The sequence below is a fragment of the Neopsephotus bourkii genome, unplaced genomic scaffold (genome assembly GCF_033783945.1).
Source record: "Neopsephotus bourkii isolate Nb327-2 ecotype Australia unplaced genomic scaffold, CSIRO-AGI_Nbou_v1 NB_809, whole genome shotgun sequence".
NCBI lineage: Eukaryota > Metazoa > Chordata > Aves > Psittaciformes > Psittacidae > Neopsephotus > Neopsephotus bourkii.
The window spans coordinates 40,547-61,614 of NW_026901305.1; the positions used below are offsets into that span (position 1 = coordinate 40,547).

At 59.7% G+C, this 21,068-nt stretch overlaps 3 protein-coding genes across 3 annotated transcripts; all 3 read right to left on the bottom strand.

Moving 5' to 3' along the window:
* Positions 1-637: 637 nt before the first annotated feature.
* On the bottom strand, positions 638-4,948 carry FECH (ferrochelatase). The gene is made up of 9 exons (XM_061355616.1): positions 4,815-4,948; positions 3,746-3,894; positions 2,768-2,902; positions 2,239-2,345; positions 1,829-1,927; positions 1,641-1,748; positions 1,267-1,431; positions 1,087-1,146; positions 638-772 (listed from the first exon to the last, which is right to left on the bottom strand). Exons 1-9 carry the CDS (start codon positions 4,910-4,912, stop codon positions 638-640), a joined length of 1,056 nt encoding a protein of 351 aa, XP_061211600.1. The 5' UTR covers positions 4,913-4,948.
* A 2,257-nt stretch (positions 4,949-7,205) lies between these two features.
* On the bottom strand, positions 7,206-10,585 carry NARS1 (asparaginyl-tRNA synthetase 1). The gene is made up of 12 exons (XM_061355617.1): positions 10,495-10,585; positions 10,154-10,243; positions 9,954-10,032; positions 9,794-9,864; positions 9,486-9,572; positions 8,970-9,191; positions 8,649-8,848; positions 8,415-8,550; positions 7,894-8,007; positions 7,675-7,806; positions 7,431-7,562; positions 7,206-7,337 (listed from the first exon to the last, which is right to left on the bottom strand). The coding sequence occupies exons 1-12, from the start codon at positions 10,558-10,560 to the stop codon at positions 7,206-7,208; spliced, it is 1,461 nt and encodes a 486-aa protein (XP_061211601.1). The 5' UTR covers positions 10,561-10,585.
* A 1,006-nt stretch (positions 10,586-11,591) lies between these two features.
* ATP8B1 (ATPase phospholipid transporting 8B1) lies at positions 11,592-20,841 on the bottom strand. The gene is made up of 28 exons (XM_061355587.1): positions 20,661-20,841; positions 20,205-20,302; positions 19,749-19,862; positions 19,577-19,675; positions 19,423-19,484; positions 19,032-19,104; positions 18,844-18,914; positions 18,513-18,595; positions 18,226-18,384; positions 17,984-18,072; positions 17,696-17,886; positions 17,230-17,438; positions 17,120-17,163; positions 16,866-17,022; positions 16,397-16,585; positions 16,089-16,201; positions 15,820-15,984; positions 15,589-15,700; positions 15,380-15,455; positions 14,803-14,935; positions 14,414-14,699; positions 13,872-14,095; positions 13,597-13,680; positions 13,224-13,469; positions 12,923-13,061; positions 12,434-12,564; positions 11,960-12,164; positions 11,592-11,797 (listed from the first exon to the last, which is right to left on the bottom strand). Exons 1-28 carry the CDS (start codon positions 20,839-20,841, stop codon positions 11,592-11,594), a joined length of 3,939 nt encoding a protein of 1,312 aa, XP_061211571.1.
* Positions 20,842-21,068: the final 227 nt, after the last annotated feature.

The window sequence follows — 21,068 nt, forward strand, 5'->3', positions numbered from 1 at the left end:
GGATGATGGATGCAGTATGCAGGATATAGGATATAGGATGCTGGATGCAGGGTGCAGGGTGCCTCACGGTGCCTGGCTGCTGAAGAAGGCTTTGCTCTCCCGGCACACGGGGTTCATGAAGGATGCAGGACGCAGGATGATGGATGCAGGATGATGGATGCAGGATGAAGGATATAGGATATAGGATATAGGATGCTGGATGCAGGGTGCAGGGTGTCTCACAGTGCCTGGCTGCTGAAGAAGGCTTTGCTCTCCCGGCACACGGGGTTCATGCAGGATGCAGGATGCAGGATATAGGATATAGGATGTAGGGTGATGGACGCAGGGTGCAGTATGAAGGATACAGGATGTAGGGTGATGGATGCAGGGTGCAGGGTGCCTCACGGTGCCTGGCTGCTGAAGAAGGCTTTGCTCTCCCGGCACACGGGGTTCATGAAGGATGCAGGATGATGGATGATGGATGCAGGATGCAGGGGTGCAGGGGTGCATGGATGCAGGGTGCAGGGTGTCTCACGGTGCCTGGCTGCTGAAGAAGGCTTTGCTCTCCCGGCACACGGGGTTCATGAAGGATGCAGGATGCAGGATGATGGATGCAGGATACAGGATATAGGGTGATGGATGCAGGGTGCAGGGTGCCTCACGGTGCCTGGCTGCTGAAGAAGGCTTTGCTCTCCCGGCACACGGGGTTGGTGCAGAGCGGGCAGCAGAGGGTGAACTGCCTGGAGCAGGCTCTCCGGGCCTGCAGGTGGGAGCTCACCAGCTCGGCCAGCGCCTGCGGAGAGAGCCTGCGTCAGGGGGGGACCCACAAGGGACCCCAAAGCCCCCCTGCTTCCAACGGGGACCCATTGGGATGCTCTGTGCCCATCGGGAGCCCCTTCAGGCACTGGGAGCTGCTCCCCTTTCCTCGAGGGGAGATCCTGCTCTCCACTAGAGCCTGCTCCTCCTCTTTACAGGGGGGCAATGGCCACTCTTGGGGGTACCCAGCTTGAGTATAGGGGATCCCCCTCTATTGCTAGAACCACACCTCCAAACAGGAGGGAACCACCCCTCGGGAGCAAAGCCCAAGCACCCCCTTGCAGCAGGTACCTTGGAGAAGAGCGGGTTTCCATTAAGGGATTCTGCTCGTCTGATGTTCTCCACTCCACACTGCAGGGGGAAACCAACAGAGGCGTCACCCAAACCCTCCCAACCTATCGGGGAACGCATCCGGCCCCGAACCCCATTGGAAGCAGCATCTCCAGAGGAAGAACCCCATAAAGCCCTCACCTCGTTGGCTAGGACCTGGCCATACTCGATATCCAGCTCATAGAGCGTCTCTATGTGGTCGCTGGTGAAGGCTATGGGGACCAGCAAGAGGTTCCTCTTCCCTCGCTGGCACAGGCCTTTGATGGTGTCATCTGTCGGGGGGCCGAGCCAAGGCATGGGGCCAACCTGGAGGCAAAGGGGGGGAAAGGAAGGGGTGAACTCCCCTTTCCATAAAGGGCACCTTAAGGGGTGTTGGGAAGCGCGTCCCTGTGAGGGCGGTGGGGCAATGCAGTGGCTTTGGGTCATGGAATAGGGTTGGAAAGGAGATAAGAGCATCCAGTTCCAACCCCTCACCCTAAACCATGGCTGTGGGGTGGGCAGCTCGCAGCCCATACCTTGGACTGCCACACCAGTCTGTAGGGGTGGGAGTACTGGAGCTCCTCCATGACCCTCTGCACTGTGGCCCCCACCTCCTGGGGGTAGGGGTCCCCACGGTTCACCACCTGCAATACACACACAGAGAGCACCCTGGGGTGACCCCACCAGGGCCCAGCACCCCTAGGGCTGCCCCATTGCTACTCACAGCCATGGGGAGGGAGTGAGCAGAGAAGAGGATGACGACGTCGTCCCTTCTGTCAGCAGGGAACAGGGCCAGCTCCTTCTGGATGTGGTCGGCAAAGCACTGCTTGGGATACAGGGAGCGGGATCAGATCCGATGGGGAACGGCTTCACCCTGCCATAGGGCTGAGAGGAGGAGATGGGGCTGCCCCATCCTATTATATAGGATGCCTGTTATATAGGATGGCGTCCTTATAGATGCCCCATAGCTATTAGGCTAACCTGGCCATGGATTAAGGGCAGATGGGCAGGATCTGAAGGCAAGATCCCATCGGATCGTGCCAAAGCACAAAGCATCCCCTCCTCCATCCCTCCATACCCAACAGGGGAGGGAACGCTTCAGTCCCAGGTGCCCGCTGCTGCATGGCCCCATACCCGGATCAGCAGGGGGTGTGTGGGCCACCGGTCAATGATGCTCCACTTCATCCTCGGCTTCGCCCCCTTGTGGCGATAGTAGCGGTAGATGGCGTTCAGACTGCTGCCTGCAACACACACAGGGAGGGATGCTCCTGGAAACCCCTTCGGGAGGGGGCACTGCGATGCTGGGGCTGTAAAGCGGGCCTGGGGTGGGATGGGATGGGATGGATGGGATCGGATAGATGGGATGGATGTGGTGGGATGGGATGGATGGGATGGGATGGGATGGGATGGGATGGGATGGGATGGAATGGATGGGATGGGATGAATGGGATGGGATGAATGGGATGGATGGGATGGGATGGGATGGGATGGCATGGGATGGGATGGGATGGGATGGATGGGATGGGATGGGATGGGATGGATGGGATGGAATGGGATGGGATGGGATGGATGGGATGGGATGGATGGGATGGGATGGAAGGGGCCTTCAGGCTCACCCCACTTCCAAACCCTCGCCATTAGGGTATCCAGCAGGGACACCCACCTGTGGTGGAGCAGCTGTACTGGGGGTACTGGGTGAAGGCCACAGCCCTCTCAATGCCATCCTCCTCCATCTCCTCAATGGCTTCCTCTGTCAGGGGGTGCACATAGCGGAACCCGATGTAGTACTTGTGGGGTGCTGCAGGCAAAGCACAGCAAGGGGAAGGGGGGGTCACCATAAGGCCCTATGGAGCAGGGCTGGGGGTGCTGGGGGGGGGGTTTAGAGCATCCCCCAGTGCCTATCGGGGTGCAATGTTGGATGCTGGATGAGCTTGAGGGCCCTTCCCAAGCCACTGCCCTATGGGAACCCCTATTGGGGGCAGCAGCCCCGTGCTCCGAGCCTTATCCACAGCACCCATTCAGGGGAGGCCTCCAGGGCCTTATCGGGAGCAGGGGCTGGGTGGGCCAGCACAGACCAGAGCAAGGGCTGATACCAGCCCCCAGGCTTTATCTGCATAGGGCAGGGTGGGCCCCAGCCCCTTCTGGGCCCCTCTGCTCTGCCCCCAGGCTGCAGGGCCCCATTGCAGGTGCATGGGGAGCAGTCCCTTCCCCTGCGCTGCTTTGGGTTGAAGGGAGCTTAAAGCCCGCCCCATTGCACCCAACCCATTCCCATGGGGAGGAATTGATTCCCAGTATCCCACACTGGGGCCTATGGGATCCATCCCCATTGGCCAGCAGGAGGAACCCCCTTGGAGCTGCCCTATCTCCTGCTGGGCCCTGCCTCCTATCCCTATCAGCCAGCCCAGCCCTGCAGGCCTTGTTCACCCTGCCCATTGCGGGTGCTGCTCCAGCCTTATCTGCAGCAACAAGGGGTTGGGGTGCCCCAGGGCCAGCAGTGGCACCCCCATGGCCACCAAGCCTTTAAGCAGGAAGCTATTAGGAGACCCCAATAGAAGCAGGCATTGAAGCCCCATTGCTCTGCCTAAAAGGGAATGGAATGAGGGGTGCCCCCCTTCACCCCGCACCCACCCCCCAGTAATACCAGTATGAGGGGACATGCTGTCCAGCAGCTGCACCATGGCCTCCCCTTGCAGCGCCGTCCACTTCCTGATGGGGGAGCCTCCTCCGATCCTGCTGTACTGCTCCTGGATGCGGGGGGCGCGGCGCCTGGCGATGATGGGGGCCAACCGACTGCAGCGTGCACAGGGGTACGGAGCGGGATCAGCACCGGGGTACCCCCCATCCATGATGGGTACCCCCGCATCCCTGATGGGTACCCCTGCATCCATGATGGGTACCCCACATCCCTGATGGGTACCCCCGCATCCCTGATGGGTACCCCCGCATCCCTGATGGGTACCCCCCCATCCCTGATGGGTACCCCCCCATCCCTGATGGGTACCCCCGCATCCCTGATGGGTACCACCCGCATCCCTGATGGGTACCCCCGCATCCCTGATGGGTACCCCCGCATCCCTGATGGGTACCACCCCCATCCCTGATGGGTACCCCCGCATCCCTGATGGGTACCCCCGCATCCCTGATGGGTACCCCCGCATCCCTGATGGGTACCCCCGCATCCCTGATGGGTACCCCCCCATCCCTGATGGGTACCCCCCCATCCCTGATGGGTACCCCCCCATCCCTGATGGGTACCCCCGCATCCCTGATGGGTACCCCCGCATCCCTGATGGGTACCCCCCCATCCCTGATGGGTACCCCCGCATCCCTGATGGGTACCACCCGCATCCCTGATGGGTACCCCTGCATCCCTGATGGGTACCCCCCCATCCCTGATGGGTACCCCCGCATCCCTGATGGGTACCCCCGCATCCCTGATGGGTACCCCTGCATCCCTGATGGGTACCCCCGCATCCCTGATGGGTACCCCCGCATCCCTGATGGGTACCCCCCATCCCTGATGGGTACCCCCCCATCCCTGATGGGTACCCCCGCATCCCTGATGGGTACCCCCGCATCCCTGATGGGTACCCCCCATCCCTGATGGGTACCCCCCCATCCCTGATGGGTACCCCTGCATCCCTGATGGGTACCCCCCCATCCCTGATGGGTACCCCCCCATCCCTGATGGGTACCCCCCCATCCCTCACCTCTGTGCTGGCAGCTTCATGAGGTCCGTGTCGAGGAAGAGGCGAAGCAGGAAATCATGGACATCCTCCAGGCGCTCCGGGCCGCCCATGTTCAGCATCAGGATGCCTGTCTTAGGCTTGCTATGGGAGCAAGAGGCAGCGCCAGCCCAGCTTACCCTCCTGCCCGAGCAGTTTCCTCCTTAGCTCATCCCATTTATGCGACCGGGATGAGGTTTAGGGCCCTTCCCAAGCCAAACCAGCCCATGGGGCTGTAACACCCCCCTGTTTGTCCCATTGCCCCACTCACCGGGCCTGCGGGTGCGTGCGGGGCTGGGTGCTGGCTGTCAGGGCACTGGTCTGGGCCCTCCATCGCACTGGGAGCTGCAGGTGGCTGCTGCCCTGCAGCACTGCGGGACAGGGAACAGGGAACAGCCCCCCCGTGAGCACCCAGCAGCCAAGGCAGGGAAGGAGCGGGGGCCTCCTGCATCCCTCTGCACCCCAAAGGGCACCAGGGAGGGCTCCCAGAGCACGGCAAGGAAGGGAACTCCTCGGAGTACACCTGGGGGTGCAGGCAGGGAAAGCACCCCTGCAGCGTCCCTACAGCATCCCTATAGAGTCCCTACAGCATCCCTATAGCATCCCTACAGCATCCCTATAGCATCCCTAAAACATAAGCATCTCTACAGCATCATTATAGCATCCTTATAGCACCTCTACAACATCCCTACAGCATCCCTAGAGCATCTCCACAGCATCCCTATGGCATCTTTATAGTACCCCTAGAGCATCCCTACCACATTCCTATAGCATCCCTATAGGATCCCTACAGCACCCTTACAGTATCCCTATAACATCCCTATATCATTCCTGTATCATCCCTATAGTATCCCTATGGCACCCCCACCGCAGGATCAGCCTGGCTGGGGTTGAGGACCCTTCTCCAGACCCCAACCCGCACCCCCCACCCCCAAAGGCGAAGCTCCCCCCAAGGCGAAGCTCCCCCCAAGCCACCCTTGCTCCAAGCCACCCTTGCCCATTCACACCCCGTAACCCCCCTCTCCGGTCCCGCTGCAGCTCCGGCCGGACCCCGCGCCGCCCCCACCGCCGTTTCCCCCCGTTACAACGGGATCCCAACGCACGCCGCCAGCCCCAAACGGGACGCGTTCCCCCGCAGGACGGAGGGGCCTAGGGGCAGGCCTCTGCCGCCGGCTGGGCCCGGCCTAGGGGCGAGGGGCACCCGCGGGCCGGTAACGGGGACCTCCGGGGGCAGCCGGAGGCCAACCTGACCCCCCCCCCGCTCCGTTGTGTAACGCGGGCCCGGCGCTGCCGCCGCCGCCTCCCGGAGCCCGGAGCCCTCCCCCCGGGCCTGAGGCCCCGCTCCGGGCCCGCCCGCACTGCGCTCACCGGGACGCGCGGCCCGCACCGCGCCCGCCGCCATCTTGGCCGCCCGCATTCCCTCAGACGCTCCCGCCGGTTCTGGGCGAGGGGCGGGGCCTAGAGGAAGGGGCGGGGCCTGCCCAGGGAGGGGCGGGGCCTCCGCAGGGGGCGGAGCGGAGGCATCGACCCCCGGGTCCTAAAGGGGCTCCGAGAGGCTTGGGATAAGCGCTGGGGCACTGGGAATGGGTTTGAAGCAGCAGAAGGGATGGAGATGGGATAGAGGGAAGGAGCCGTTCCCATGGGGGCGGTGGGGTGTCCCTATGGATGGAGCTGGGCTCCCCGGATTCATGGATGGGGTCCATCCCCACTGTGGATGCTGCAAGGGTGCTCCGAGCTCAGCAAGGAGAGGCAGGGAGCGCAGTGGTGCTGGAGCATCCTTTATTGGGGCTCATGGGGACATGCAGGAGGGAGGAAAGCGGCCCCTGGATCCTCACCCAACACCTCGAATACGCACTTAATCCTATTCCATAACTTGGCTCGAGCCACAGAATCCATTGGGATGCAGCTGGGAGAGGCGGAATTGCTGGACAATGAAGCCAGGCTTCACACTCAGGAGCCCAGATCCAGTTGTACTGCTGAGGTCCCGGTTCCTTTGGGAGACGGGGCAACTGGGACTGGGAGGCAGCACGCTGCTCCTGTATCCATGAGGATCCGGTATGGGTCCTTCACCCCCGGGGAAAAGGGAGAAGCAGCAGCCTCATTCCTCCTCACCAATAAATAATCAGGGAACACAAGGAAAACCCAGCCCTCTTGCAATGGAATTCCATGGGACCGACGAGCGCTGCTCAGCGGCAGTATCCCTGCTTTGGCACTCCTTCCTCCCATTCCCAGCCATGGCTATGGGGGAATCCAGGCAGCCCCATCCCAACGGAGCGGCCCCGCTTCCTTCCCACTTGCAAGCAGGGGTTGATTTTCCTTGGGGCTCCCGTTCTCCCAATGGCTCCTTCTCAGCACCGTGGAGCCGCAGGGGCAGCCCTAGGGTTTGCAGCGCTGGACGAAGCGGGGGTACAGACACACATCCCTGATGTGGTGCCGGTTGAGGATCCAGGTGAGGAAGCGCTCCAGGCCCAGGCCGTAGCCGCCGTGGGGGCAGGTCCCGTACTTCCTCTGCGCCGTGGGAAGCAAGGGGGGGACATTGGGATCCCGTTGGCGCCCTCAGCATCCCCGCAGTGAGGGCAGTGAGGAGCTGGTGCCGCTCACCTGATCCGTGTACCAGTAGTACGGGCCGGGGTCGATGCCCTCCCTCTTGTACCCCCCCAGCAGCTCCTCGCTGTCCCAGATGCGCATGGAGCCCCCGATGATCTCCCCGACGTTCGGCATCAGCACATCCACCTGCAGCGGGCAGCACCCCGGGTCACCCACACCGAAGGGACAATCCATCCCATGGGATCGGTCGGGACAATCCCATAGGATCCCGCATCCCGGTTTGGGGATCCCAACTTACGGACTCGGTGAGGCGGGGGTCGTCGCGGCAGCGCTGCATGTAGAAGGCCTTGATCTCGGCAGGGAAGCGGCACAGCAGGATGGGCTCCGCGATGGTGTCCGTCATCAGCCTCTCCGGAGCCTCGGGAATGTCCTGGGATGGGGTTAGGGGATGATGGAGATGGGAAAGGAGCCAGGAGCAACGGGAACGTGGTGGGGATGAAGGGGTGAGGGGCCTCACCTCTCCAAACTCATAGTGAGTGCCGTCCTCCTTCTTGACGTCGTGCTCCTTGAGCCACTCGATGGCTTGGCTGTAGGTCATCCGTCGGAAGGGACGCTTCGGGGGCTGGAATCCCTGAGGAAAGCAGTGGGAATGGGGGGAGAACACGGCTCAGGCAGCGCTCTCCGTCCACAAATGCTCTCACACCCATAGAGGGCAGTAGGAACACAACGGGGACAGAGGCTCTGTACCCGATGGAAGCACTCAGAGCTCCCCCTTTTGGGGGAAGAAGCAAACCAGTGCCTGCTCCCTGCTCCAGCCCAGCACCAGCACCAGCTCTGGGATGGAGGCTTGGTAAATCCCAGTGTGCTCCTGGGAGGACTGGGTGGGTTGGTTCTTCCCATGTGGGTTTCAGCTCCCTCCCAACCCAAACCAGTGTGGGATGGTATTTAACATTGATACCCTACCAGTGAGCAAGCAGCGCTCCCTGCTCTGCCCACCATTCCCATCACCCCATTGTCCCTGCCATCGCTCCCACGCACCGGGTTCAGGTCATAGAGCAAAGCAGCTGCAGGGGACCTCAGGACCCTGTCCACCACATCACACACCAGGTCCTCCAGTCGCTCCAAGAGCTCCTCAAAGCTTAGGAAGGGGCACTCGGCTTCGATGTGGGTGTACCTGGAACACAGCCCCCATCAGAGAGCCACCCAAGAGCCCCTGTGCTTCAGTCAATGCCTCCTGAGCACTGCTGGACACATCCACTGCTCCCTGCTCACTCTGCCAAGTGCCTGCGGGTGCGGGACTGCTCGGCTCTGTAGGACTGGGCGATGCAGAACACGTCCCCCAGGGCCGGGATGCAGGTCTCCAGGTAGAGCTGGGAGGACTGGGTCAGGAAGGCCTCTTCCCCAAAGTAATCCAGCTTGAAGAGAGTGGAGCCCCCCTCCACCTGGGTCTGCACCAGCGTTGGTGGCGTGACCTGGTGGGGAAGGCGATGGGGTGACCCCAGTGGGGAAGGAAGGGCAATGACCACGAGGGAATGAGATCCATAAGGGAACCCACGTGGTTCTCCCAGCGAGAACAGAGCCATGGGCACTCACCTCGTAGTAGCCATGGGCAAAGAAGTGGTCCCTGAAGGCCTGCACCACCGTGGAGCGCACCTTGAGGATCTTGGCCATGTTCTCCCCTCGGATCATCATGTGCCTGTTGTTGAGCTGCACGTCCACCTCCGAGTCCTCGTTGAGGACGTTGTCGGCTCCTCCCGCTGGGGCCAGCCCTATGAGCTCCCAGTAGTCACAGTTGAGCTCGTGGCCACCCGGAGCCTGCCAAGGGCAAGGGGGAACGCATCAGATGCCTCCTGCTTGGGCATGGCATCGTGGTGGGGAGCTTGGGTTCAGCCCAGTGTGAACCCCACCATGAGGAGGGAACTGCTGACCCCCTTCAGCTGCTCCATGGGGAAGATGATAAACACCAGACCCATCCTTGGGGAGGGCAGGAACCCACCCAGACACTAGCAGCCCCATTGGGTGAAGAGCCCTCCCACATAGGAGAAGGCAGACCCACTCCCCATGCTCCTTTCCCTGCGTGCACGGCCCCATAGGAGAGCCACCCCATACCTGCTTCCCTTTGGGAACGAGGGTCAGCGTTCCATACACTGCAACGCTGCTCTCCGTGGAGAGAACCAGCCCGTTGTAACACTGGCACTGAGGGGGGAAAGCACAGGTTGGGGTTGGGGTGATGGGGATGGGAGCCCCCCCCTGCTTTAAGCAGTGCTCATGTTATCACTTGTGCCTCCCCTTCCCAAACAGGGGTTTTGGCCAATGCCACAGCGTAAATCAGAGGGTTTGGTGCTCCCATTGACAGGGAACAGGATGAGGATGAGCAATCCCCTAATGGCAGGGTGAAGGCACCGCTCCCAACTCACCAGCTCATCCGCCAGCACGCACTGCAGGAAACCAGTGCCGTCCCTCAGCACAACGAACATCAGGTTCTTCCCTATGGGGGGGACAGGGAGAGGAGCCTGGAGCGTGCTCATTCCCCCCTGGGCTCACAGGAGGGGCTCACACCTCAATGCCCACGCTCACCCTGCCTCCTCAGGCGGTGAATCCAGCCAAACACCTTCACCCGCTGGCCCCTGTGAGCCTCCAGGGCAGAGATCTTCACCTGGGACACGGGGAATGAAGGCAAGGGGACAGTGTTTCCCATGGGATTACATGGAGAATGTGCACATCCCCCCCCAGGCTGGATCCCACCCTGCCCCACAGCACCCCTGCCCCACACTCACACATTTTGGCTCCGGGAGCCTGGGGTCGTTCTTGATCACAACCTTCTTGGCCTCCTCCAGGTTCTTCTCCCTCCTCAAGAGATCCTCTGCCTGCAGGACAAGGGAACGTGATGCATTCCATAGGATTGGGGTGCACTGTGGGTTACCATGTCCATGGGTGCCCTAATTCACACTCACACTGGGAATGGGGGCACGGCTTCATTCCTCACCTAAGCACGGCCAAGCCCTGAGTATGAATGGGGAACAGGCCCCACATGAAGCCTTATGGAGCCGGGAATGCCACCCCCCCCGTGTAACCGGGATGGGGAAGAGCGGGACGCGCTTCCCAGCCTGGCCCCCACCTCCTTCCTCTCCTTGGCTTCGCTCCTCATCTGCTCCCGGTGCCACAGCTTCTTGCCGTTCTTCATCTGCGACTTGGAGATGATGGCCCATCGCTGCGGGAAGGGAAGCAATGGGGTCACGGCCCTGCACGGGGGGGCGCTGCCGGAATTCCCCCCTGGAAGCCCGCAGCACCTCGTTCTCCTTCTGCGAGTCCACGTAGATGGTGGGGAACGGCTCCTTGCCCGCGGTCAGCAGCGCCTGCGAGGGGCAGCACAGCAGGGTGAGCACCCGGAGCCGTTCCTAAGCAGCGCATCCCAGCCCCACAGCCCCACTATGCCATGAGGCCTACCCCCGCCCGGCCTCACCTTCAGAACCGTCTTGAACGGCTTCTTCTGGGTCCCGTCCCCGCTGCAATCGTTGCCTTCGCGGTCGGACACGTAGAGCTCCTCTGGAACGGGGCCCGGCCCCGTTAGCAGGAGAGGAACCGGGCCCACACGGGCCTGGAGGCCTCCTCCGCTCACCCCCGCTCCCTCCCGCCCTAAGGCCGCAGCCCCGCTACCACAGAGCTCCCTCGGCCGCAACCGCCGCGGCGCCCGCCGCCATCTTCCCCCGGGCCGAGGAGCGCGCTGCCGAGCCGAAGGTTCCCGAAGCGCTCCGAAGAGCACCAAGCGGCTCCGATCCTCTCCGGAAGGGAGCGAGCGGCTCCGAGAGCCCTTAGAGAACGGCGGGAGCTCTCCCTCCCTCCCGCCCCCCCGCCCGCCCACCGTCCGCCCGCCGCCGGGCCTCACCGAGCACCAGCGCTCCGGTCCTGCCCAGCACCTCGTCCGCCATGTCAGCCCGGAGCCCCGCCGGCAGTGCGTCACCGCGCTTCCGCCCACCGGGAAGGGCGGGACACCGGCGGGAGGCGGGGAGAGAGACCCAATGCGGGAGAGGTAGTAGCGTCACGTGACCAGAAAAGCCCCGCCCCTTGCCCGCTCCCCTGAGGGGAAGCCCCGCCCCTCGCTCAGCTCCTGAGGTAACCGCGGCCCGGGCGCCCCGGTGCCGGTTGAGGGCAGCTCCGGTGCCGCCGTTCCCGGCCCTTCCACGTCCTCCGTCCTGTGAAGGAGCTTTAGGACCTTTATTGGGTGAACTCTGAAATGTACACGCCACTGCCGGCGAGCCGGATGTCGCGATACCGGCGCTCGGCCCCCTCCCTCCTCAGCGCGGGAGTCGGGACAGAGTCGCGATAGACATTGCCGCGCTCCGGGGTCCGGAGATGGGCAGGGAGGAAGCCCCGTTGATCCCGCTTGGATCCGTGTATCCCGAAGGAAAGCCGGGCAGCGGCTGTGGGGGCCGCCCGCTGCGCTGGGGCCTGGAGGCCGGCACCGCATCCCCAGCCAGCCCCGGCCGGGCCAGGCCGCAGCCACGCCAGCTCCACCGGGAGCAGTAGGCCCGACCCGGCGGCCTTGCACCGGGCTGTCCGGTATCACCGCGGGCAGGCCTCACCCCCCGGGGCGCCGGGGCCCAGCGCGGCTGCCAGAGGAGCCCGCTTCTTGCGGAGGCTGCGCCCGGAGGCGATGAGCTCCGCGTAGCCGCGCTGGTGCGAGAAGGCGTAAGCGGAGCGCCGGGCCGATACCCCCCTGCGGAGGGCGCTGGGCCGCCGCTTCCAGCGCTGCTCGTCGGCCGCCAGCTGCCTGCGGTGCCTGCGGAGCTGCGGGGAGCACACAGGGACGAGCCCGATGGAGCCCGAGGCAAGTGGGGAGCAGCACGGAGGGGTTCGGGTGGAGATGGGATAGGGGGGAGCGCGTCCCTGTGAGGGGGGTGTGGGGAGGGGGAAGCCGGGTGGGAGCAGCTCGGGGATGTGGAAGCGGGTGGGCTTTAAAGGGCCCCAATCTACCTCCATCCGTACCCCCCCCCATTCCAACTCGTGTGGGTAAACCCGTGCCCCGTGAACCGACCCAAGCGTCCCGCTTCACTCACCCTGTCGCTTTCCGAAGGCCACACTGTCGTGGCTAAGAAGCGCTGGGCCACTATGGGCAGTAAGCAGATAGCGATGGATAAGATCATGGTGAGCCACAGGTACGGCTGCCTCAGGGCGTTGGGGGCAGTGCCTGGGCATAAACAAGGCAAAACTGAGTGTATGATGTGCTCATTCAAGTGGGTGGAATGCATATATAAAGGTACTGAAAGGCACAGCTTGTTTTCTGGGGGTGTAATATGGGGGTATTGCGCCGTGTAGCACAACATCAGGCTTTGCTTCGGGCTCTGCTGTGAGGGGAGTATAATAGGAACGCGTTTGTAAAGCACTTTTCCTACAAGAAATCCATGCCCAAGCCCTTTTGGGTCCTATTTGTGGACTCCAACTGCTGGATAATGCCCAATTCCAGCACATTTTGATTGAATACTCCCAAACAAAGCATCGCTTTGGCCACAGTTCAGGACCACGAACCACAAAGCACAAGGACTCACCGGTGAACTGAAAGCCAGAAGGGAAGAGAACGTGGATCCCAGCGCTGTGGAAGTCAAAGGTGATGCCAAAGTAAAGTGCAATGCTCCCAAACACGGAGAAGGCGTTCACAAAGGTCCAGTAGGACGTATCCAAGCAAATCTGGAGGCCAAGCAGAGCTCCAAGTGAGCCAACTCCTCTCAACCCCATGCAAAGGGAGCACCAACAGGGAGGAGAAGGCCTCAAAAGAGCAGCTTTTTGCTCGTTGCCGTGGCTTGAGGAGCCAAAAGCAGGCCCAGAGCTGAGGAAACTGAGCTGGCTTGCCTGGAAGTTGACCACAAATATCAGAGAGGAGGCTGCTGTGACAGCAAAGGACTGATAATCCGAGGGCGCTTCCCCATCCTGCCCCATGGTTTTCAGGTAGGCTCCATAGGGGATGAAGAAGATGACCAAGGAGGTGACAGCTCCGTGAAGCAAACTCAGGAAGAACTTCTTGTAGTTGAAGAGTAAATCCTTCTGGCCCACCACGTAGAGCCTGGGGAAGCGGAGGCTCAGCTTGTCGCTCACGTCCTTAGGAAGAGAAAGAGGCCACCTGTAGCAGCTCCTTGGGGTAAGCTTCGTGAGATGGGATGGGATGGGATGGGATGGGATGGAAGGGCCCTTGGAGCCCGCGCAGTTCCAAGCCCATGGCCAATACCTGGTCGAGCAGTCCGACGAGGAGCACGGGGAGGCTGGAGTACAAGACGTTGTAGAGCGTGATGAACCAGTCTTCATAGGCTGTCTGCGAGAGAGGAGGGAGGAGGAAGCTCCCGAGAGCTCCCACGGGCTTTACGTGCCCTGCTCCGTGCCTGCTCAACCCCTTAGCTCGAGGTGAGGGTGCCCTGCTCCTTCCCTCAGGCTCCCATCGCTCCCCAGGTGAAAGCTCTGCAGTGCCACGCTCCCTCTTGCCGTTACACCCAGCACCCTCCTTACCTGGGCGGAGAAGCCGTTGAAGAAGGAGTACCAGATGTGCACCAGCGTGAAAGCAAAGTTCTTGTAGAAGAAGTATCTCAAGAACTTGCACATCCTGATGTAGGACCAGCGCCCGTGGACCAGCAGCAGCCTCTGGAGGTAGCGGAACTGCCCGAAGGAGTAGTCACTGGACATGACAGCTTGCATCCCTTCCTGGCCGCTGATCCCGACTCCAATGTGAGCAGCTACGTGAAGGAAACACACACCGCGGCGTGAGCAGACCTCCCACCACTGCTGGGCACTCCACAGTGGAAACCGGAGCCCAGAACCGGCTTTCCCCTTAGGGTTGGGTCTTTACGCTCCCTGTTTGTAACCCACAGAGGTCCCTTCGTGGGGGGAACGTCCACAGAATCCATCAGGAAGCCCCAGTAGGGCTTCCTCAAGGAGGGAAAGCACAGATGGAAGCAAGCAGAGCCCAAGGGCTGAAGTGAAACAGATGGAGGAGTCTTCTCAAAGAGCGACAGCCAAGAGGCTGCAGAGGAGCTCTTCTGCAGGTGCCTTACTTTTGATCATGTTGACGTCATTGGCACCATCCCCAATAGCCAGGGTGATGGCTTTCTTGTACTTCTTCACCAGCTCCACCACCATGGCCTTCTGCTTCGGGGTCACCCGGCAGCAGATCACAGCCTTGCACTCGCACGCCAGCTCCACAAAGTTCTGCTGCTGCTGCTCCTTGGAGGCCTCGGCCCTTTCCCTCTTCTCCTTCTGCTGCTTCTCCTCTTCTGCTGATCGGGGCAGCTTGAGCTTCAGCTTCTTCTTCTTCTTCTTCTTCTCCAGCAGGATTTCATTCTGTGGCAGCAAAGGGAAGCAGGGAGCCCTGGCATCAACCGGGCTGGGGAAGAGCTTCGGGTCCATGCCCTAAGCAGGCCAGGAGAGCATCTCCGGTACGTACCAACCAGGAGCCAGTGATTATTAAAGCACGATCCCTGCTGCCTTGGAAGAAGGGCTCATTCATTCCCAGCGAGGAATGGGCACTGGATCCAGCTGTGTTCCTCTGGTTTTCCAGCCTTGTCTGAAGAAGAGCACTGGGGAAACAGGGATAAACCTGGAGCTGGATCAGGCCCGGCCTCAAAACCGACAAGGAATAGGTGCTGCAAGGACTTTTGTTGCCATGTGTTGGGTGATGATCTAAGCAGTGCTACAAGAGGTTTGCCAATAAGGAAAACTCGGGGAAAATGGGTCAGGAATAGCTGTGACACTGTTACAAAGCTCCCTTTCTCCCAATCCTATGTTGCTTTCCCTTGGGATTAACTGAATTTCTGGGCTTCGAGCATAGGTCTGTAGTGCGTGCAGGAGCATGGGGTAACACTGAGGTCCAGGGACACACAGTGAGAGCAGCTCTTGGCTGCTTCTCAAACTGGGCACTAGGGAGAGGCCTGCTCAGCTCAACCCAGGCCTGGAGGCCCTGGGGGACAAGCCGTAGGGATCATGTTATCCAGGGAATGGTTTTCCCTGGGCTCCCCACTTGCCTGGTGTCTTCCCCATAGCAGATGGTGGTTTCATCCGTTAGGAGCTCACAGGAAAATCCAATGTTTTCAGCCGTTTCTACAATGGAAAGCAGTCGGAGGCAGGGAGTCAGGAGGAGCCAGCCCAGCTCCCTCAGCCTGGCTCCAGAGAGCATCTCTGGGCTCCCTCTTGGGTTACCCCAACTTATCCCGCTTTCAGGGTGAAACGCCACCTTTTTTGTCCCCAGTGAGCACCCAGATTTTGATGTCTGCTTTGGAAAGCCTGGCAATAGTCTCTGGAACTCCATCCTGGAGCTTGTCTTCTATTGCTGTTGCTCCAAGCAGCTGGGGATACATCAGGAACAGAAGCGTTTGGTGTGGTTCTAAAGCCTCATCCCCGGTGACTTCCGTTCAGAGAGGTCTGGTTCTCTAGAAGCACATTCAAAGGTTCACACTGGACTTACAACCAGGTTCTGCTCTATTTCCTCATAGACTTTATCCAGAGCCTCATCACGGTTCGTGGTGGCCACGCTGGCCTCCAGGAACCTCCGATTCCAGGCCTCAAACTCCTTGGGCTCGATGTCTCTGTAGCACAGGCAGAGGGTCCTCAGGGTCTCACTGGCAAATACCTGCCAGGTGGTGGCAAAGACACAGTTACACCTGATCTAAGAGCTTAGCAGTGAGGTTATAGTGGGCACTAAAGCACCAAGGGGTGGGTAAAGCACACACGTACATCCAGGGCTTCCTCCGTGGCTTCCCTCTTGGGGTTCCTCGGGTGCAGGCGTTCATAGATGACTGTGTCAGCCCCTTTACAGTATAACCGGATGTTCCCACCTGATTCCCTTACTGTGGGGTAAAACAAGAGAGGGGCAGCAGTGGTAAGAGTACATCTACATAAAGGCAGAGGTTCAGGGGGGACCCTTCAGTCTAGTCCCAAAGCTTCAACTGCTCAGTGAAGCACTGGGTGGCCAAATGCATTCCCCCTTCTCCTGCGTGTGCTTTGCCCCCTGTGAGGCACAGGGCTGCTCGCAAGCAGCTCACCAATGACAGACATCCTCTTCCTGTCGCTGTTGAAGTCCAGGATGGCGAGGACATCGTAGGTCCTCTCCATGCCCATCTCGCTCAGGGTGATGGTGTTCTGCGTGCGGGACAGGAACACGTAGCCAAAGTTCCTGGCTGCTGCAACCAGGGCTCCTTCGTCTGGGGAGGCTGCTTGGTAGTGGAGCTGGCCTGTGGGGAGAAGGGAAACACACACACAGACGTGACCCTTCCGTTCCTCACACCCACCAATCCCTCCAAAGCTCTTCACTCTGCCTTTAGTTCCTATCCCTTTGGCTTCTGTTTGCTGCCCTGGCAGCAGATGCTTTGTGTAGCCTAGGGGGCTGGGAGTGGAGGAGGAGCAGCGTGAAACCGCTTGGGTTTGTACTGAGGGGATCATCTCAGTTTTGGCTCTGTCCCCAGTGCATTAGGAGCCATTCCTCCTTCCACAGGCAACCCAAACCGTACTCACCATCAGCAATGTCAACCATGACGGTGTGGCAAATGGCGAGCAGGAAGAAGAACTTGTGTATTTCGGGGTCCTTTCCAGCTCTGATTTGCTCTATCAGGTAGTGATCATAGAAGGAGAACTTCCCATCTGCGTACACGTTCCAGCTGAGATCCACTTGCTGCTTGGAAGACAGAGTTGGGTCACCTCGGGTGCCATTGCTATGGCAGGAGGAAGGAACGGGCCCTGTTCCACACCTCCAGCTCACACCAACCTACCTCTGGGTGGCTCTGAAGCTGCCCTGCTCCGTCCCTGCAGTCTCCTGCAATGCAAGGACCACGGTTAGGAGGCACGGGACCCAGCAACAGCGGGACAACCAGGGACTCACCGTATCTCTGGCCGTTAATGCAGCACTTCTTGAAGGTCATGATGTTCTGGGTCAGGGTGCCCGTCTTGTCCGAGAAGATGTAGTGGATCTGCCCCAGCTGCTCGTTGAGGGTGGTGGTTCTGGCCTTGGCAGCCGTGTCCTTCTCGGGGTAATACATCTGCAGGTCCCAGTTGATGAAGTAGCTTTGCACAAAGCGGATCACTTCCACGCTAAAAGGAAAGCGTTCCCAGGGTTTTAACCTCCTTCCCACTCTCCTCCAAGAAGAGGGATGGAGGGCTTCAAAGGGGTGTGTGACCATGACAAAGTTATTCCTGTTTCGTGGGGCTGTGTTTGAGGAATAATGTGGGAATGGGATTTTTCCACCTGAATTCGCTCTCCAAGCAGCTTCCTGCATGGCCTGCAGGAGGCTCACCATGAACAGGCCCCTAAGTTAATCCAACCCATTAAAGGGCAGGGTATTACGTACCTCACATAGAGGGAGATGGGGACCATGGTGTTGAGGACGATGATGTAGCCCCAGAAGTTGAGGAAGCCACGGTAGGGGGGGCTGAAGTCCTCAGCATCATAAAGGTACCAGGAGGAGTTGCCAACCTGCTGCTCCCAGTACGTGTGGCCAATGGCCAGGCCAGCGGACAGCAGGATGAGGACAATGAAGATCTGTGATGTACACAGAGGCAACGTGGTTCCTCGGTGTCCATCCTCTCTGTTCCCTTCGGAACGAGCCCAGAGCTGTCAAGCTGAAACCCAGCCTTACAGTGTAAACCATGTAGTTCATCAGGGAGTCAATCTTGGTCCTCTTGAATCGGGTCTTGCCACTGTTCTTCATTATTTTGGTGTCAGCGCCTACACATAAAGATAGAACGGGCGACCAAGAGCTGAAACCACTCTTTTACACCATCAGGGGCCTAAATGCAACCAGTATTTATAAGGGGAAGATGCCGTTTCACTCCCCAGGGCATGGTTTAGCGAGGCAATGTTACCCATGGCCCTCAATACCTGCAAATATGACCATGCCGTGGCAGAAGTCCGTATTCCTGATCTTACATCCCCGCAGCAGGATCTTGTCGGCATCCAGGGAATAACTGGTGTTTCTCCAGAACAGAGTGCCTGCAAACTTATCCAGCCTGTTGTTTGGCTCCTCACATTCAACCAGACCTACACGGGGAGGGGAACACCTTTAGGACGCAGCAGGGATGTGCACCAGAGTGGAACCGGTTTTCCTTGGTGGTGTTGGGACTGTTTGTGGGATCGTGGGCCAGTTGTAAGGGTGGAACAGCACCAACCGTCAAAGCTTGCCATGGCACCTTCTTCCTGCAGGTATCTGTGCGTTACCTCCAGGGCCATCTTGAACTTCAGGTTGGTTTCCCTAAGGAGAAGGGATACAGAGGTGGGTTGCTGCTAGGAAGCAGGTCCAGCTTTGTGTGGGGAGCATCTTCTTTGTGACTCTGAGATGCCACAGGACTGATGGAATCACCCTTCTCCAGGCTCAATGAATCCAAGCCTTGGAACTGTGGGAACCAAAACCTGGGCCCAGTTTTCCACCTTAACCAGTTTGAATCACAGCCTTCTTACTCCCTTCCCAGCAGGCCAAGGAATGCTGAAGCAGAGCCTTACCCATCTAGCTCGGCTGTCTCTACATAGCACAGGCTGTTCGGTTCGGAGCTGGATAGCAGCAGAATGTCAGCCTAGGAGAAGGGAGAAGCATCAAGGGGAGATGCTCATCCACGCTCTCCCCATAAATCCAGGGGGGAGACCCACAGGCAGCTCTGGAGGAACAGAAAGCAAGCGTCCACAGCACTTACAGGAACAAAAGTGTTCTTCTGCAGGCGAAGGATGTCCCCAACTTTGATATCTTTCCATTTTGTGCTCTTGAACCTAACAGCAAGAGAGTTTAACAGTGGTTAGTCCTCAATCCACAACACCCTGTACATCCTGTAGTGGATATTGTAACGTGGGGTTTTCCCTTTGGAAACTGCCTTTTAGTTAGTTAGGGTCTGACTCAGAGGCCAACCTCCCTCTTCACCTACACGTGGTCCCTCTTCAGTTGCTTTTAGCACTGATTTAGCCCCACAGAATGGAGTTGAAGTCACTCCGGGGGGTAATCCCCTTCCTTTCTCCATCAGGTTTTCACCCAGACGGCGAGGGGCTGGTTTAAGCTCTTAGTACCAAGGCCACCAACGTTAGAGCACACACCTCCCATCCCTGATGACTTCACACCTCCTGTTGTTCACCTCGTTGTCCATCCTGTGGCGAGCCTGAAAGCAGGAAGCAGACCACGTTCTCTCCGTCACAGTTACGGATATAACCTGTTTCCTGCTCTTTTACAGCAATATAAAGCGTTTCTTACGATGTCATCCACCAGGTCTTTGACTGCAGTGATGCCCAGCACCAGGAGTAAGGGCACCAGCGTTGTGTACCACGACAGGGTGCTGATGTGGGGAATTGACTGCAAGGGACACGTGCAATCAGTTCAGTTCAGTTCAGAGGTTCCCAGCTGGGATTCCCTCTGTCCTCCTTACCTGCAGTATGAGGAGAATGAGGAAGTAGAAGTTGGCCGCCCTCTTGAACTGCTCCAAGAGGTTCAGGGGGAGGAACGTGACGGGGTTGTACTTGTAGGTCTTGATGGCATTGCCCTGCAGGAGGAGAGCAGGCTCACTGAGCACTGCAGTGCATGGGCACTTCCCATCAACCTCGAGGGAGTGATTCCCTCCTCAAGCAGCATCGAAAGAGCCATTTCCATGCCATTAAAACCCTCTGAAGGATCTCAGCCTGAGGCTTTGGCTACGCCAAGGAGCACGGAGCACTGCACCCACGTGGAAAGGGCACAACTCCTACCCAGCTGAGCGACCCTTTGTCAGGTTCAAGCCATTCCCATTGCCCTCTCCCTCCATCCCTGCTTGCTCGCAGCCCCTGGAGGCACTGCAATGCTGTTGTTAAGGAAGTCATTCCCCCTCATTAAACCAGAGGGGCCTTACTTGGTACTTGCTCCTCTTGAAGCACAGGAACATTGTTCTCTTGAACTGGGGCTGCTGGTAGAAGTGCTGGTCGTTGGCTTTCACTTGCCAGCTGCACTCTGAAGAGAGAAGGTCAAAACCCCACTGTTGGCAATGGGCAAGCCAGGTTCTCTCTCTCAAACGCCACCTTTTAAAGCAGGGTTTAGGTTTCCCATCAGTTTCCAGGCTCTCTCCCATTCCCATAAGGGGTGGGGGGGATGCTGCTGCTCCAGGTGTCCAGGTGATGGGCAAGAGGATGTGGGGCTGCATCGGGGCTCTTCCCTGCCTTAAAGACAAGGTCATGCAGCTCATCCCCTTTATGGAACCAAGTGGCCCTGAGCTCCATTCTGCCACCCGTTACAGCTCAGAGCAGGCACAACACAAAGGGACCCCAAGAGGCTCAGCCTCTTCCCAGTGCCAGCTTCGCCCCACTCTTACCCTTCCTCAAGGGGTCTCTGCTCTCCCGGGTGTCCCTGTTGCTCTGGGCCTGGCCTGCTTTAGCCCCGGGCTGCTGAGGGTCCAGCTCCTCCTCGGTTTCATCGTCGCTGTAGGGCATCACCTCATCGTTGGGCTGGGAGCGCTCCTCACAGGCGGGCTCTGAGTCCCCCTCTGAGATCATGCTGCGAGCACAGGAGGGGAGTTAGAGCAGGAGTTAACACAGCAAGCGCTGAACCACGTCCCTGCCATCCCCTCTGCTGCTGGGGGTCACCAAAGGCCCCCTCTGAAACCAGGTTCAAGCCATGGGGCAGCTCCTTCGTTACCGCTCCGTGTGCTCCCCAGTGGGATGGAGCATCCCTGCGGAGCCCCACTGGGCCGCACTGGGGCAGGGAGCAGGGCTCATCCAAG

Bases quoted from the DNA above. Each gene is read 5' to 3' on its own strand.
- FECH (XM_061355616.1), bottom strand. From the start codon at position 4,912: ATGCTGAACATGGGCGGCCCGGAGCGCCTGGAGGATGTCCATGATTTC. The intron at 3,895-4,814 runs GTGAGGGATGGG...TGCACGCTGCAG, and splicing joins ATGAAGCTGCCAGCACAGAG to TCGGTTGGCCCCCATCATCG. The intron at 1,432-1,640 runs GTATGGGCTGCG...CTTTGCCTCCAG, and splicing joins GACTGGTGTGGCAGTCCAAG to GTTGGCCCCATGCCTTGGCT.
- NARS1 (XM_061355617.1), bottom strand. From the start codon at position 10,560: ATGAAGAACGGCAAGAAGCTGTGGCACCGGGAGCAGATGAGGAGCGAA. The intron at 7,807-7,893 runs GTGAGGCCCCTC...ACCCCATCCCAG, and splicing joins CTCACTATGAGTTTGGAGAG to GACATTCCCGAGGCTCCGGA. The intron at 7,563-7,674 runs GTAAGTTGGGAT...TGCCCGCTGCAG, and splicing joins ACCCCCGCCTCACCGAGTCC to GTGGATGTGCTGATGCCGAA.
- ATP8B1 (XM_061355587.1), bottom strand. From the start codon at position 20,841: ATGATCTCAGAGGGGGACTCAGAGCCCGCCTGTGAGGAGCGCTCCCAG. The intron at 15,985-16,088 runs GTACGTGTGTGC...ACCACCTGGCAG, and splicing joins CCACGGAGGAAGCCCTGGAT to GTATTTGCCAGTGAGACCCT. The intron at 14,700-14,802 runs GTACGTACCGGA...TTGCTGCCACAG, and splicing joins TAATCACTGGCTCCTGGTTG to AATGAAATCCTGCTGGAGAA.